General features: G+C 37.7%; 1 protein-coding gene across 1 annotated transcript in view; it reads left to right on the top strand.

Annotated features, from left to right (window-relative positions):
* The window catches only part of LOC131592612 (transcription intermediary factor 1-alpha-like), a 55,759-nt gene that overhangs the window by 12,144 nt on the left and 26,158 nt on the right, over positions 1–17,457 (top strand). Inside the window, exon 2 of the mRNA XM_058864228.1 lies at positions 9,429–9,547. Coding sequence (XP_058720211.1) covers positions 9,429–9,547 — 119 coding nt within the window. The remainder of the gene's footprint in view (positions 1–9,428; positions 9,548–17,457) is intronic.

Raw genomic sequence — 17,457 nt, 5'->3', positions numbered from 1 at the left:
AAGAGATTGAGTGAGTCTAAAGGACAGAAGGTATGTAAATGGCACTTATGGAGACCAGTTTTGGTAGAACGTGAATTTTCTTAGCGCTGAGAGTGTCACGCTGGGAAAGCGCCTTTGAAGGAGTTCTTTAGCTCTGAGAACACGGAGGAAACTTCCATAGGAAGACTAGATTTCTTCAGTGGACGTGGATGTTCATTCACATCAGCCAACAGGCTCTGGCTCATGGTTCAGTTATCTACTGCAGATTACAGCAACAGAAGGAGATACACCATGGGAACATAAGCAGTATCACTGCTGGCTCTGTAACCTGCTGTTTTCTGAAAGCTGTAGGGCAGCTGTTAGAAATCCCTGTTGTTCTTACTTGATCAATTAGTGCATCTCTTCAACCCAGAAGGAATATGTTTTATTAGTTACATTCAGTAATTTTCATATTAATACAATGTCAGAGGAGATAACACTGCTTCTTTAATTAATGATGGTTCTTGCAGGCTGCATAACCATGTGTGAATCTCACAGTGCATATAATGCTCCAGCCTGGTAGCCTTAAAGCTATGTGGGAACTAGAAAAAGCTGGGCACCTTGCTTTTTGAACCCTTACAAGGGTGCTGTGGCATACTGGGCACATGTAAGAGAAGAATATAAAGTGAGCTGGCTTTTTATTCCAAAAGTCTACTGTAAGCTACCCAAAAGTGTAGCTTACAGTAGACTTGGAGGATATTCTCCTCTCTTAATGACTGGTTTTAGAATATCAGAGCAATTCTTGCAATTGAAGTGAATGCCCAGTAGTGGATAAGAGTATTAATGTAGTTACTGGAAAGAAGTGGATGTTTTCAAGGTATAATTCATCTGACCAAGTGTAAATATCTGCTTTAACAGTGAAACCAGTCATGCTACTCCACGTAGCAGAATATGGACAGATGCTGTGAACACTGCAGTTAAGTTGATGGCTCTGAATATTGACACTTCAGCATTTTAAAACAAGTTTTCCTTTGGAGCTTCAGACTGCAGTTTGTTAGGGTGCAGAGATCTGTGTGCCTCAGTTGTATTCTCCAACAGGAATTTAAAATCACAATATCAAAAATACATGGCATAGAATAGGCAGGTAAGTTGAAATTCAGTTATCTGAACTAGAATATCTTCTGGCATTTCTGAATTTTTGGGATGCCTGTAGTATTTTTGAAAGGGCTGGTAGATGTACTGCACAATCCACAGGAGCCCTATTTCCTTCTGGAATAGTAGTTGGAAGCCAGGCAGGATATTACCCTCAAATTAGGTATGTCTGTTTAGGAACCTGAATTGCTCCCCTGAGGCTAGTGGCTGGAAAAATGAGGGCCAAGAGGGTAGTTTGCCAAGTCTCTTAGGTAGTTTCCAGTTACTGAGTGGTGAACATATTGAGAATGGAAGGAGACTTGTGAAGGAACAGGTTGCAAGGATGCATCTGAGCCCTTGAAGAAGAGAGGGAGTAACATGAGCTAGTCAAAGGCCTTGAGTTGCGTTATCATTTCTGTTTGGATGACAGTTATACTGAAATACTCTGACTAAAGCCTGTTACCTACTATTGTTCCCACTACTAATTTGGTTCCCTTAATACGATCCAGTTCTTAGAAGTTATATTTTCAGGCTTTTTTTTACCTTCACATCTGCTCAGTGTTGATGGGAACATTAAGGTAGCTAGGGCTAAACAGAAGAAGTGGGTGAAACACTCAGGAGTGTCACATGTTGGAATGTAGTTTTCATCCTTTCAACAAAGAATTAAAAAGAACCAACTCTTTCAGTGCTTGAGAAGGGCTTGGTTCTTTGGGTTGAGACTGGCTCCAATTGTCCAAATTATACTCTGCTAACCTGCTATTTTTTATAACTGATTTCTGGGAATAGATGCATTTTACTGCGACTGCTGAACTAACAGGTGGTTGTAGATGAGAACTCAAAAAGATGAAGACCAGAGTATGAAATACAGTGCTACAAAGAAATTGTTATTAGCTGTGCTGTGCTCTAAGGCAGGGTCCGTCTTCATACCAGAGATTCTGACAACAATTTTTTTTTTTTTATCGTAGTCATCTTTTTTTTAAAACATTAATTATAACATGTTAACATGCTGCTATTTATGGAGAAAGGTACTAATTTCCTTGTTCCAGAAACACACACGGATACAATGGACTTGAGCACTGTTGGCAAGATCCTAGAGTATCTGCAAAATGGTATTTCAGTAGAATGTATAAATCTAAACAGCATTAAACCCACTTTCAAAATGTTATTTCAAAATGAAATACTTGGCTGATCAGAGAAAACGATGCAAGAAAATCACAAAACCTTAAAAATCCTTGCATGTTATATGTCTGAATTCATTTCATACCGTTTGGAAATACTTGACAATTTCAGGACTGGAAAGAATGTATTTTAATTCTGATGAAAGAAATGCTCATCACAGGCAGCAGTGACAATTGGCTTAATTGTTGGCAGCTTCTGCATCGTCGTTGAAGCACGTTCATTGCAAGACAGTGAGACTTTTTGTTCATCATCTTGCACTTAAACATTGTCTACCCCACAATAACAATGCTTCCTTTTGTTAGCATTATGACACTTCTTATAATTGTGTAGCTGAAGAAAATGTATTGGACAGCTTTGGATGTGAATGTAAACTCTGACATCAAAATTTCTTAAGGTATTCAGAAGTGGCTGAAGGGTCAATCCTTGCAAAATTGGCAATTTTTGAAGTCTAATACACACTATCTAAAATGTTTGAAGATTGGGCATGTATAGCAAAAACAATGAACCATTTCACAGCGCAGCTGAAATATTTTAATTCAGCTCTGCAGTGCTTTCCAAGAAAGTCAATGTACTGCAGCATAAAAACTGGCCTGTAACACTCTTCCAGAGGGGGGATTACAGCTAATAGTCTTTGTCTGGTTTTAATTTATTTGCATTTTAAAGGATTTAAAATAATTTAAATTAACAACTAATTAATTATAATTTTAATAAACTTTTTTGCTAGATTGGTGGTTGGTTGGAATGTTTATATCTTGTCAGTAGGTGCCAGTTTTCCCTTGAGATGTGCCTGCTTATTGGTTTAACCTATCTCCCCTCTACTAGCAGCAGCAGGCTGTCACAACTAGATGGGAGCAGCTTTTTCTGGAACAAACTGGTTTGAAGAAGTTGCCAATTTTGCAGCACCAGTAGTGGCTTAATGAGAAGCAAGAGGAAAGCAGTAATTATTTTTAAAATTGATTCAGATGATACTGCGCATGATATTGCCTCTCAAATTAAGTTTTCTAAGTGCTTGTTCTTAACTGGGAAACATGACCTGTGTAAATATAACCAGCTTACCCTCAAACCCATGCATTTTAATGAAAATGCTTGTAAGTATTAATGGTATCTATAGAAAGAGCAAGTGGAGAAAAGAATCTGTATCTCACAGTTGATGCACCCAAATTTTCTGTGTAGTTATGTTAAAAATTTTATAGCTGGTGCTGTCTTCAATCCCTGACATACCTTTTATTAGTTTTACTTAACATGTCCATGTTTTAAACATTTTAACTGCATATGTAACTTGCTGTTAATATTTTTTGTTCTGAAATCTCTAGTTAGAATTTTAAGCAAAACATCTGTAAAACTGGGAAAGATTGCTGTATGAAACCCTAATTTATTTATTCTGTAATGACTGTGTCATTGCAGGTAAAATTGCCGGTTGCTTCTGAGCACTCTATTTAATAAAGAGAACTCTCTTTCAGAAAACTGGTGGATTTTTTGACTGATTTAATCTGAAGACAGGGAACTATTAAGTCCTCCTTTTAGTAAAGCACTTTGCATCTACTAACAAAAATACCCTCTTGGATATACAAATGATCATCCAGTGGCTTTATTAAATTGGCTCTGAAACTTGTTTGCAACAGTGAAGACGCAAATGAGTCAAAACTGGGGCAAACCAGAGCAGTCTCCTCCTATTGTCTTGGGATGCTTCAGTGGTCTCGAATGTACTCCCAGGAAATTGAGTTTAGAGTTGGAAATAATACTGTATACACTGTAAATCCATTCTGCTGAATGGCTTGCGGTGCCCTTGCAAATGCAGCATATAACTTGTGAAGAAGACTAAGAATGGGCCTTGATTTTTCCTAACTAAAATTCCTTGAAAGAGGTGCATGTGTTATGAGCCTGTAGCCAGTGGGGTGAAACACTTTTTTCTCCCCATTGAATCCCTAATCAATCCCTAATCCAACTTGCTGCGTGGCAGCACAAATCTTCCTGTTGTCGTGGGACAGAAATGAATGAGCATGGGAGCCAGCATTGCTACTTTTGTTAGCATTGTGGTGTCCTGTCCTGGTTCAAGCAAAATCTGAATGTGAGATTCCACAACTGCTTGCTTTTTGTAAGAATGCTGCTAAGAAGAGTGGAGGTCTTCTCTTTTACTTCTCCTGTTCAAGAGCCACATGTGCTTGACGCAGCTCCCTTTACAGCTGAAAAAACAATGCTCCTGATGCTAAGATCCAGCTATTGAGATGTGCCTCTGCCCAAATTAAGGTTCAAACAAGATCATACACTGAAGTCAATAATGCAGATTTTATTTAACATGGGATGGCAGGGAGAAGGGTAGAAAGAATTGGAAAAAAGCAGAAAGAGAGAGATCAGGTAGAAGATAGTCGCCACCTGTAGATCTAGTGGTGTCCTTTTGATCCTTCTTCACCCTGGTCTTCTCAGTAGTGGGACTCTCCAGGTCTTTTCACTATTCATACATACTAGCAATGAAACAAATTACTGCTCATTGGCTACACACTTCTTCTATTCTATTGGTTAATTGATTCTTTTGCTTCTAAAGCTAATTAGTCCTTGTACTCAGTCTTCCCCTTTGTTTGAGTTGGTGGTTGCGCTCTCCCCCTGCCGGAACTACGTTTTACCAAATCCAAGCTGATTTCAGCACAGTTGCTGAGCTGGCTTTCCTTGTAGCCCACAAATTCCGAAGTTGTGTGCATTATCAGTGATACATTCTTCTCCCCCAGCTTTGTTAGCCTCCCCCTAGATGTGAGATAACATTCAGGCAATAGCACCCCTTTTATCTCACGTGTCTGCTGTGGTGGCTTATCTTACAGTTAAAGTTCCAGGTATCCAGGGAGGCATTATTCAGGCAGCTTCAGTGGTTGGTGGTGGTCACAGATGTCAGCTGTGCCAGAACTTGGGGTGATCTCTGACGAGTGATATGCATAGGAGCAGTTGCTTCTTTACACATGTTTCCACAGTGGGAAGTTTTGTCTGGGTGCATTACCCAGAATGAGCTAACCAGGTCTCACCTCTGCCAGGCCGGGAGATAGCGCTGTCTTGTCACTCCATTCTATGCTTATCTCATGGCAAGGTCCTTCTGTGGCTGTTACAATGTTTGAGACAGACAACTGTGTTTTTTTAACTCCTTACACCTGGAACAGAGGAGCAGATAAAAATGTGGGATCTGCTCACTCACTATCCTCACAATTACCATGATGATGATTATGAAACTCCTCTCAATTTAAGTCATATGTTTTTGCCTTCCTGTGCTTGCTCCATTAAAAAGAAATAAGAATCTTATAGAATTACTTAGATATAGAATCTATAGAATTACTTTGACAAATATAAACCCTGATACTTGAGATCTTTTGCTTAAATTCATCATCCTAAGGTTGACTAATTCTGGGTTAAAACTGATTTGTGTAGCAGTCATCAATCCAGGATTATAACAAAAGCAAGTTTGCTCTCACACAGTGGCAGAAGAAACCTGTGACATAAGGCTAGGCAGCTTAAGGAATTCTAGAAAAGAAAATTCATAAAGATTTTGAGAGATGTAGGCAATTTTTCCTTTTTTTTTCCTTTTCCCATCTAATACTAGAAATTCTAAGTGATTTCTTGAACAGGTAGTTGGCAATATTCTGTTGCTGAAAAGGCATATGAAACATTTGGTTTTTGTTAGTATGTTCCCTAATTTCTTGCCTCCTCTTCCTTGTCTTCCATATTTTCAACTCAAGCTGATTTACAAACCCTGGTTAATGCTGCTGATCTGGTTCAGTGGCTCCATGTTTAATCTTCAGTGGTGGTGTTATCCTCTTCCCATCCTTGTGCTGCTTCGTGTGTTGCTTCACAGTAGTCAGTAGTGCATTTGGTCAGTGAAGCAGAACAGGGGATGAAAGTGAAGTTTGGGAGAGCAGGAAAAATACGTCCATGTCTGAATTGGTTTGCCAGTCTCATTCTGTGTCTATGCCCATCTCCCAAACACATGCAAAGACTGACTCAGACACCTGTGTTAACCTTGACAAAAGGAACAGAACATAATGATGCCTTACTTATCCAAATAAGGGAACAATGTGTTCTAAAGAAGTAGATAAAAGAATGTGTAAGTAGACACACAGGATGCTCTATGTAGCTGGAACCAGGGGATAAATAGATAATGAGGAATACAGTGAGTTTTATGGTAGTTACATAAAAGGAGGCAACAGTTCACGCCTTAAGAGAAATTCAAGGAAAAGTCCCCTTTAACACTGGGGGCTCTCAGTGAATACAATCACCAGAGACCCCTTCAGAGGACCCTGTAGGAACATAAAAGGACTCCTACTAAGAGGTGGATGTGTGCAAATTAGTTCTAGGAGAAGTGATGTGTATGTATCAGCCAGGAAGTACACTGTAATCAATATTTATGATCATGATGGAATAAATAATCTTTTTTGTAAAGTTTTGCAACACATCAGATTAGAGGAGATTAGAGGAAACACCCTCTGTGTATCCAGCATGCTGCAATAAAAAATTCCTGCTTTTTAATACTTAAAATTCTATTTGAAAGTTTCCTCCCTAGCTGATTTTGGTATTGAAGCAGTAAAATCACGGTCAAAGTACTCTCTATTTAAAGTTAGAAGGTGGTATGCTTTATTTTTTTATTACGGCTGTGCGGCACGTGGAGTCACCTCTCAAAGACCTGTGTGCTCCACCACTGCCCCTTATTCTCTGTTTATTCCTCAAAGTATCACATATGCATAGGATTACACAATACACATGCAAATACATATTCACAATTATACTGTACATATACAAATACATATTCATTGTCTGACTCCGCCTGCTTCTGCCTCATATGGTAATGAGCTCCACGCCCCTCTGGGCATGCTCAGTTCTTTTGAAGTGGGGCTTGGGGTCCTGTTAATGAAATCTTCCTCGGGCTTGAACTTTTCAACTGTGTCCTGTTGGCAGCTCTCCTGGTACTCTTGGACATAGTTAATATTCCTTGCCTGCAGGTGCAGACACGGATCCTTCCTTTCCACAATAGTCCACACTTCTTGTCTCCTTCTACAAACACAAGACAAGTAAACGATATATGGTCCTATTCTAACTAAGCATTAAGACAAGTGGAATGATATATTATATATAGCCTTGGACTATTCATTTCACCTTGGCAGTCATTGAGTACTTTACATTCCTTCTACAAGCATGAGGTGTATAGACTTGTTTTTAACTTTTAACCACACCTAGAAATTGTTAATCGCCCACATTGCTCCTACCATAAATTATTTTATATTTTCTGTACCTTAAATTTTCTCATAAGATGATCCTATTCTAGTTAAAATCTTAATTTCGTAATTTTCTTAATTCAGTATCAGCCCAGAGCACTATGCTTTGTCAGGGTCAAGAATGAGCAGTGAGGGAACAGGGAGAGGGTAGTTTGTAATTGGTGCTGTTGAAAAATGTAAAAAATAGTATTTTTTGGAAAGTGTGTAGCTTGAGTATTAAAAGGTGTACTCACTCTTGACTGTAGTAAATTGCTTTGCTTAATTTCAGGAGAAATTCAGTACTTGCAGTTTTGCTAGCTACTTGCCTTACCAGAACTTAATTTCTCAATTATCCTTGCAGATGATGGTATAAAAAAAGTTACAAAAATTGCCACCAAAAAATGGAATTTGTGTATCAAAGGAAGCTGCACATATGTGTATTGAAATGCAGACTGGTGAAATGGCATTTAGAGTAAAATCAGGCTTAACATCATAGCTGTTCAGATGAAAGTGAAATGCCTGGATAACAAATTAAAAACTTCTTGCTGATTTCCCAGATTGAAGACTTGCTTTAGTAAAATGGGTAGACTTTTATTAGAGCACTGCGTTATACTGAGTTGTCAGTTAAATCTTGAGCATCTGTTGGAAGAATCTTACGAAAAAGTTACCTAAATCTTGTATGAAGCACTTAGGGTAAGGAATTAAGTCTTTCTGCAGAAAGTGAAATATTTAATAGTTTCTGTACTTCTACATTTTATTGTAAAAATGAAACAGGAACCGATTTAAGCCCATGCTGGTTTAGTTAAATATACAAATGGTGAGTTATATACTGGTGTTGAATTCACTGGATTAAACAGATCTTTTTTAAGGCCCTAAATCTATTTCTCATCTCAAATGGGAGCTGAAGGTCTAGAATCTATGTCAGTGTAGACTTGCATGACTGTAGGCTTTTTGCATTTGACTTCCATGTCCTAAATGATTATTTCAGCCTAACTTAGTTTCAATTGCTTTCTTTTTTGGTTGTAATAACTATGGTAATTTTCTTTAAGCAAGATGTCAGTGCCTAGCATTTTAGAGGTTTTTCTTGAATGTTAAAAACAAGCTTCAGTGCTAATAAGACACTTATTTTCTGCAGCTAGAAAAGGTGTCTGCTCAAAAATGCTTGTATAGATCTTTTCCATTTCAACCTAGTCTACTCACAGCTCATCCCCAAGTTTTGAACTTTACTTTGTCCTTTACATTCTGTTCAGAAGACTGTTTATCCTTTTGTGTTACCGGTTCTCAGCTTTCTTCAACCTGAAGCCAAAGTATGTTTCTGTCTTAGAATTGTACCACATTGTGTCTTGCAGAGGAGAGGAGGGAGAGAGCCTTGCTTATTTATTCCTAATTTTTTTTTGCTTTCCCTTGCTTAATGTGAAGGTAGTCAGGATGTTAATACAGGTCCATTTTTCCTCTCTACAACTCACCTCATTAGTTTTGAATGTATTACATTTGTGTTCTCATATGACATAGATGAAGGTCAGTCATGTCACACTGCTGGCGTGTATGTGTGTGTATATGTAATACCACTCAGTGTCACTTATTACTATTCCACACTAATAAGTGTTTACTTTAATCCAGTCTATAACAACAAATTGTCAATGGGAATTCCCATTATAGTAAAAGAATTATTTTTTTACAAGATTAAGGCAAATTCCTTATGGCATTGAAACAAGAAAGTGTTTAACCTTGGGTGATAGAATATGTCATCAGGGAAGAACAGGTAAACATTGTTTCAGTGATAAATAAGAATTTGCTTTTTCTTGCTCACACATTATTGACAGGAAGGTATTACAACATCCTTTCAAAAATATTTATCCTTGCAAGTTGTCTTTGAAGTTGTTTAATATATCTTAGTTTGTGCAAGCATAATCAGATTTTTTTTTTTCCCCCCAGTCGGTGTTATCCGCTGTCCAATTTGTGGTCAGGAATGTGCAGAGAGACACATCATAGATAACTTTTTTGTGAAGGATACCACAGAGGTTCCCAGTAGCACAGTAGAGAAATCAAATCAGGTAAGTGCATTAACATGTAATCAAGTTAACACCTTTTGGATGTGTGTGCATATCCTTGGCTTCTTGCTGTGTGGCCTTTTTGCTCTTCATATGCAGACAGAACTTCAAGTATTTAGACATCATATGGGGTAGTGACTCTAGAAAATCAGTTAAAATGTATGAAAATGCATGTGAAAAGGTGGTTATCTTACCCTAAACTATTTTTAATTGTTGATATAAACTTGCATCTTAATAGCAAAAGATAAAAGTAACAAATAGGCATTAGAATGGGAATTTTTATACTTTGGGTAAGGTACTTAAAGCATTCTTGGAAGCAGAGACTTGAGTAACACTACACCAGGAGATCTCAGTGGACTTTATCACATTACTGACAAAACATGGCATTAAATAGCTGGAGTCCCGTTGCCAAGGAGGAGGCTCAAAATGCTAATTGGGAAGGATGGTATATTGTAGGGATTTCTTGTTTGTTTTACTTATGTAGTCTGCCTCTTCTTCCTTTTGCAGTCAAGTAACAGCCATCTCATAAAAGTTGCTTATCTGGAAGAATAGTAATGTTGGGGGTTTTTTTTCCCTCATGATGTTTTTTTCAGGAGGCAAGTACTGGCTAGTGTGGAAGCAATACCAAATTAATAGTCACATCTGTGTAGGATCACAATTGAACAATCTCTGTTAGCAAAATATTGCATGTCTTCATTTTTAACTAGTAAGGGAGTATCTCATGCATCTTTTTACTCATGAACTTTTCATTAAACTCCAGGGACATATTGTAAATAATTAATCCTCTTTGTATGTTGCTGCGTTCTTGATAAGAATAGTAGAATAGAAGAGAACAGTAAGGTTGCTGTGTATCAATGTGGCTTTTATTCCAACTCATGCCCTAGTATTTGGATGGTGGTCTCCTTTTATTTTGAAAATTCCTCTTTTTCACTTTCCCATTTTAGGGGGGACTGTATCATTGGCTCTCGAGCTCTTTGCTTCAGGAGCAGTGTCTTAAAGGTCCTTCATTGTGCATTCTGCTTGTTTCAAGGCTTAGCTGGAATTTGTCCTTGCATGTGTGAACGGCCACATTTCAGAACAGATGACAGGACCCAGTCAGGTTCATGATGCCAACTTGCTGACTATTGAAGGCATAAGTGGTGTCATCATCTCTGAGAACGAGAACTTGTGTCTTGCAAACCATTAAACTGTTCAGAGTTTAAGAAGTTTTGAAACTTGATTTCTGAGAAGTGGTAGACCTTACCAGAAACTGAAATTGATTTGTGAGTTGCTGAAAGTACAAGCTGTGTTCTTGCAATTTAGGACTGTTTGAACTTGGCTTTTTTTGGATTTGGCAAGGGGAAATGTTGGATTGTTGTTTTGTTTGTCCCCTGGGAATTGCAGGATAGTATCTGAGTTTTGCAGATGGTTGTGAGATTTACATAGTCTCTCAATACTGTATCAGTAAGACTGACAAGATGAGTAGTTCATGTTGAAAATTGGATCATAACTTTTATAGTGACTTTAAAATTACTAAGAGAAGCAAGATAACAAATAATGTTATGCAGAAGCAGTCCTAAATGTGGAGGGTTTTTTTGAGAGGGTGGGGCTGTCCCATAGCCTCTGCTTAGTTACATAACAAGTCCTTGAAGATACTCTTTGGGGAGTGGTGATAGAACGGAATTTTTTTTTCCCTTGGGAGTGGTAACCATTTTTTTTTAAAGTCTCTGATCAACCTCTCTTCCCCCTTACAATATTTTTTTTCTCCCTGTGGAAGTTAAGTGGATAATTCCATTCACTGAGTGGTGTTAGCAGGGAGGTTCTTGAAAACATTTGTGTTTTCTTAAGATTCCTTCTAGACTTTGGTCTTACTCTTCCATTCCATATTTGTTTCTCCCTCTCCCTGACACAAGCCAGCAGGTTTGCACTTCAAAAGCAGGTCTGTTGTTCAGCTAAGGTCCTTGTATGAGCTCAGCACACTTTCTTTAGCAGTTGAAGGAAGACCAACAGACTTTGCTGAACCAGCTGAATAGGACATTCATGTGCTTTTCTGCTGACCTTTTTCTAAGAAAATGGAGCTAGATGTTTTGTGAGATGCCTGCTAAGTGAGTGTGTACCTTACCTCTTGGAAATGAATGATGTGCAGTTCTCTTTGTTCAAATAGATTAATTTTGGTATAATAATGAAGCTTTTTGTACATTCCTTTGTACCTAAGAAAAAAAGCTCTACACTGTTCTGTAAACTTCTCTGTTGTGGAACAGCAAAGTTAAATCAATAATAGTTAAACTGATTAGTGTACTGTCCAGGGGGGAATATTACGAGGTTTAAGGATGATACAGCCTTCTAATCAGGCTGTCTTGTTTTGCCTTTGAAGGAGCAAAGAGAAAGGAAAGAAAATTTGCCAATAGCATAGGCAACACATCAGAGAAATTAAAGTAGAAAAGATACTGACACTTGCAGGAAATATTGCATCAGAGATCATCCAAATTCTATCCAAAACTGTGGCTATTTAATAGGATTTTTCTACTGAGATAGTTAATTTGTCTTCAGTAGTTTTGCAGCTTTATTTCAGTGGCTAAGAAACTAGAATTGGAAGCAAGGCATGGGTTTTGTGCAAATATTGTTGTGGCTTAGAACCATTGGTCTGTATCTATGATTAGCCTTATATGTGTGTTGTCAGGAAGGACTACTTTATTTCAGTCCAAGAGAGACTGCAAAAGACCTCTTGCAAATGAAATGTTCCAGATTCAAAATGGCACTAATGCTAAAGCAATTATTAGCATACTGAATTAAAACTGCAGAAGTGAATGGCATATCATGGAGCCTGGCATTTTGGGAAAAGAAAAATAACTGGAACCCATGAAAATGCTATCCATCTATCTGTAATCATGTTTATCTTATCTGAGCCTGATTTGAGCAGTTCAGTACACTACTGGCATAGCTGTGCTTTCTAGCAATTACTACTGAAAACTTCAGGAGCACAAGAAGTGAGCATGAAGAAAGTATAGAACTCCCTAGTAGATGTTCCACAAGAGCTTTCCTGGCTAGCATTAAAGGTTTTGTGCTGGCTAGTAGCATAGGAAACCTTGCAAAATAAAAGAAACTCACAGGAAATGCAGTTGTGAGGATTCAGGTTGTGATTCGTGTCAATCGAATAGCGCCTACCTATGTGTGTGTGTCTGCAGGCAATGTGGACAGAGACCATGGCATTATTATATAGAAGTTTTAAGAATCAGCTAAAGTAAGGCATGGAAGTAGGGTTTAACAAGGTAACTATATAACAATTATATAAGAATAAGCTTTTAGCTAACAGTTTGTTTTAACAACAAATTTGTAATTACTTACAAGTAATTCATATAAGCTTTAAACTACATTGTAATATAAATTTCAAACTATCCTTTGTACAAGCTATAAATTGTTTTTTTGAGTATGGAAGAATTTTTCCATACTCAAAAAAAAATTGGTTTTTTGAGTATGGAAGAATCTTCAAAAAGGAGAAGTAGGACTAACATGAGCTGAGAGACTCTACAAAGGTAAACATGCTGACTTTGAGTTTTGTAATAACTGAGGAAGAAGTCCTATGAAGACATTTTTTTAGACATGCTAGCTTTAGGTTGTGAAATGACTAAAAGAAGGCTTGCAAAATGTATGCTGACTAACAGAATATATATGCTTGCTTAAACAAACTGTATAACCAAAAATAATGCTAGTGGAAAAAAAAATATTTTAGAAGAAGAATGGGAGGCTGGAGAGACATCAGAAGACTATCTCGGACCACCTCCCCAACAGATCTTCAAACACCACAACTGCTGATTATAAAGAAAAGCAAGTAGAAAATAACTGAAAATTTGAGGAAGTGAAGTGTCTGGAATGGCATAAGAGACTACCTTTCGAGACCTGAATTTGTGTGTTGCTTGGGGTGGAGACCCCCGTGCACCCAGTGCTGTCATTGCTCACCCTTTTATCGAACAAACTAATAAACTGGATATCTTGCTTGATGTATTGGCAGGTCTAGCTTTTCATTTGTAAGACAGTTGAGATCTTCCTAAAGGTAGTTATTGTAGTTGTGGGCAGCTAGAACATAAATACTTTGAAAGAGCAGATGCTTTATAATGGTTTTTTTTGACATTGCAATTTATTGACTTGGCAAAGTTATTGGCTTCTAAAGAGAAGTTTGAAAATAAAAATTAATTGTATTTCATTTATAAGAGTGAGCAGAAAGGGGCTTCAGACCTAAGAGATGTAGCTGAAGCAAATTTTTTTGATTTGAATAAGACTAAAGGGTAGATAAATGAGGGGAATTTAGGGACTTTAACAGAAGAAAATGGCATATGCAAAGCCATGAAAATAAAAATGAGGAATGTGAGATTGATTAAAGAGAGAAGACCTTGGTGATAACATGGGTATTGGTGCAGCATACTGAGCCTCTAGTGCATTTTAGTCTAGGTTCTAATTCTCATATCTTCTGTGTCCAAAACAGAATGTGTGTAAAAATATTTTTGATGATAAGAATAACTTTTTGTATCTTTACCAGTTACTGACCTGAGAGTTTAAAATACTGCATTAGGAACGAAGAACATCTGGGTTTTATGTGAGATGTTGGGAATGTAGTGATGTAGGGGGGAAATGATGCCTTAAGTTTTAGCTTTCATAATTTTCAGATTCTGTGCTGCCTAGGTGTGTAGTTTTGAGCTTCATATTAAGTGTCAGTAAGTTCTCTTCACAGGGTAGGTAGACAAAACAATCCTTTTCCAGGTTGGTACCAAGGACAATTGTTACAAGTTTCAGGCCCAAAAGCATAAACAACAGTTGGACTGAAGAGAGCAAAAAAGGAAGATGGGACTTCATAGCCTGGAGCTGTAATTGGGCAGTTAACCCCAATATGTAAATGGACCAAAATGTGTAAGTGTGAGACCTCATGACCAGTTGTCCATTTTGTGACCATTTTGGGTCCATCTTGGGTGTAGCCTTGGCCAGGCTCTTGTACTGCCCAAGATGTGTCCTTTAATGCCTTTTAATAAATACGTACTTAATTCTTAACCCTGTCTAGCCTCTGTTCTAGGTCAGCTTTATGAAGGCATCGCAGTAACAAAACACAAGGTATCAGCTTAAATATGATACTGGATCCAGATATTAGGAAAGCAGGTCTGACTGCCATAATGAGGTGATTAATGAGGAAAATTGAGAACAATAAGTTTCTATAAGTTTTTATGGTGCCAGAGGAACCACTGTGTGTTTTTCCAAAGAAGAACTTTAATTCTTAAACAGCTTATTAAAGCTGTACCTGTGACCCAAACATCTTTGAAAGCCAGCGGTAATGGACTCAGGAAGAGTCACAATGTGCTCTGGTGTGCTTTGAAGAGATGTGGATATTGATGGGATGGTGGAGTAAGAAGGATATGTTGATCAGATTTCCTGCATTTTGAGCTGTCAGTACATGGTTCATATTTAGAATTACATATAGTGAGAGATCATTACATAATGATTAGCATCAGTGAGGTTTGGATCCAGTGGGGGAAATTGCATCTAATCCATTGCATCTAATTTACATTGGTGAAGTTTGCAGTTCACTGAATATTCATCTGGACTACTTTGCTCTCTTCCTTTGAAACCTTTGCTTGATTATTTAATCTCTTTAATACTCCAAGTGTATTTAATTGGAAGAGTGGTTACTTACTACAGTATCTGAGATGACAGGTCTGTTACCTCAACTCTTGCAAGTAAATGTGTTTTTTCTGCCATAAAAGCTTGTGTATTTACTTCAAATAGTACTTACCTGCAACATGCTGAGTAATTTCTGTTTTCATTAAATTTGACTGAAGGCTGAATGAACACATCCCAGGGTTATAAATACTAGAACTTGTAACTGAATTAAATGTAATTACAAGGAAAACTCAATTAAAAAGAAATGTCTGTCTGACCAGAATAAAGGCTTGCAGGTTAACTAGGGAGAGTTTTCTTTGAAATCACTGAAACACTGCTTGTGTGAGTCACAAAAATAAGAACAAAATGAGTTTTAGGTTTTGTAAGTGCATAACAAATATTTGCAGTAATTATGCTTCCATGTACTTTAGCTGTATGGCTTACTCTGATAACTAGGAATTCTAGTAAAATCAAGCCTATATCTGAAAATGCTTATTTCAAATCAGGATAGGAGCAAATCTGATGCTACCTAGAAGTCATTGCTGTTTTGACAGCTTGAGTTATGATGTCTATGAAAAGCTTTAGAAATCTATCTCATGTCCACTTGGTGGATTTGAAGAGTGTAAAGGTGGGATATAAATTTTTGAAACTACAAAGGAGGAGTTTTGATTCATTTGGCCGCTCCTGATTATTGGTTGTTGAATCACAATTTTCATCTCATTCCGTGTACAGGTCAAAGCAGTTAAAAAAAACCCCAACTAAAGCATATTGAAAAAAGAAAACAGATTAACGTTGTGGAATCTAGGAAGAATTAATAATTCAAAAATTCTTTGAATTTACCTAAATGCCCTGGCATGTTCATCTGCTGGATTTTGCTAAAGATAATCTGGAAAGGCTGTTGTGGGGAGTTTGGTTGGTTGGTTTTGATTTTAATTTGGTTCCTGCCCCTTTATTTTTTTTTTTTTTTTTTAATTTTTTTGGGGTCTTTGTTTTGCTTCTTTGACTTAGAGAATGCCTGAAAGACTCTTTTGTTCTTTTTCTCTGCTTATTTTGTTTTTACTGCTGTTTTTTTTTTTACACTAGAAAACCAAACATCCAATATGTTACTCTCCACTCTGACTTTTAAAAACATGTTCTGGGTGTTTGGGGGCACAGCACAATCACATCTCTCTGGCAACAAGACTGATGTGCAAACTTTCTTGTCCTGGCCTGGCTGTTAAATTCACTGTCCAGTCAGCATTGCTGATGTAACTGAGCCTTGGGCTACAGTGCTGAAATCAGTGTTGGTTTGCATCGCAGTCATGCAGAGGGTTGCACTGTCACAAAAAGGAGACAACTGGCTAAAGAGAAAGGAGAGAGTGGTTCTTGGGTTTTTGGTTCTTGGGTTTTCCCCAAGAATTAAGAATACTTTTAAAATTTTTTGTTTGTTTGTTTCTCAAAATGTCATTGAATTTAAGGGTTAATAACAAGTGTTAGCTTTAACCCCAGCTGGTAACCAAGCACCATGCAGCTTTTTTTACTTCCCCCTTTCAGTTTACTTCCTCTCTCCCTTCCCATCCCACCTCCAGTGGAATGGGTAGGAGAATCAGGGGGAAAAAAAGGTAAAACTGTGGGTTGAGCTAAGAACAGTTTAATAAATGAAATAAAGTCATATTAAATAATTATAATAGTAGTAGTAATGAGAGTGAGAGAGGGAGGGACGAATAAAGCCCAAGACAAACAGGTGATGCCAAATAAATTTGCTCACCACCCACTGACCGATGCCCAGCCTGTCCCTGAACAGAGATTGGTGCCTCCCACCCAACTCCCTATGGTTTATATGCTGAACATGATATTCTGTGGTATGGAATACCCCTGTGGGAAGTTCAGCTCAGCTGGCCACACTCCCTCCTTGTGCATGTGTGAACTAGCAGAGAGCATGGGAAGCTGAAAAGTCCTTGAGTGTATAAGCACTCATTAACACACTGATGTTCTGGTTGTTGCTATCATTATTTTCATTCTAAATCCAAAACCACAGCACTGTGCCAGCTACTAAGGAAAACCCCCCACTCTATCCCAGCTGAAATCAGGACAGAAAGGAAGAAAAGTCAGTTTCCTGATTACAGTTTACTTCGTTTAATTGCTGTATTTCCTTCCAATTTCTAGATTTTTAATGATGTTCTGGTATTTCTCCCTAGTCTACTGGTTTGGATAGGAATAAAAATTTTTATTGTTAAGAGAAGGAGGGGAAGAAAAAGAAAATCCAGGCCTCATTTTTGTAAAGAAGCAGAAAAAGGGGCACAAGCCCAATT

This window comes from Poecile atricapillus, chromosome Z (genome assembly GCF_030490865.1).
Source record: "Poecile atricapillus isolate bPoeAtr1 chromosome Z, bPoeAtr1.hap1, whole genome shotgun sequence".
NCBI classification, from domain to species: domain Eukaryota; kingdom Metazoa; phylum Chordata; class Aves; order Passeriformes; family Paridae; genus Poecile; species Poecile atricapillus.
This window is presented reverse-complemented; position numbering and strand designations above follow the sequence as displayed.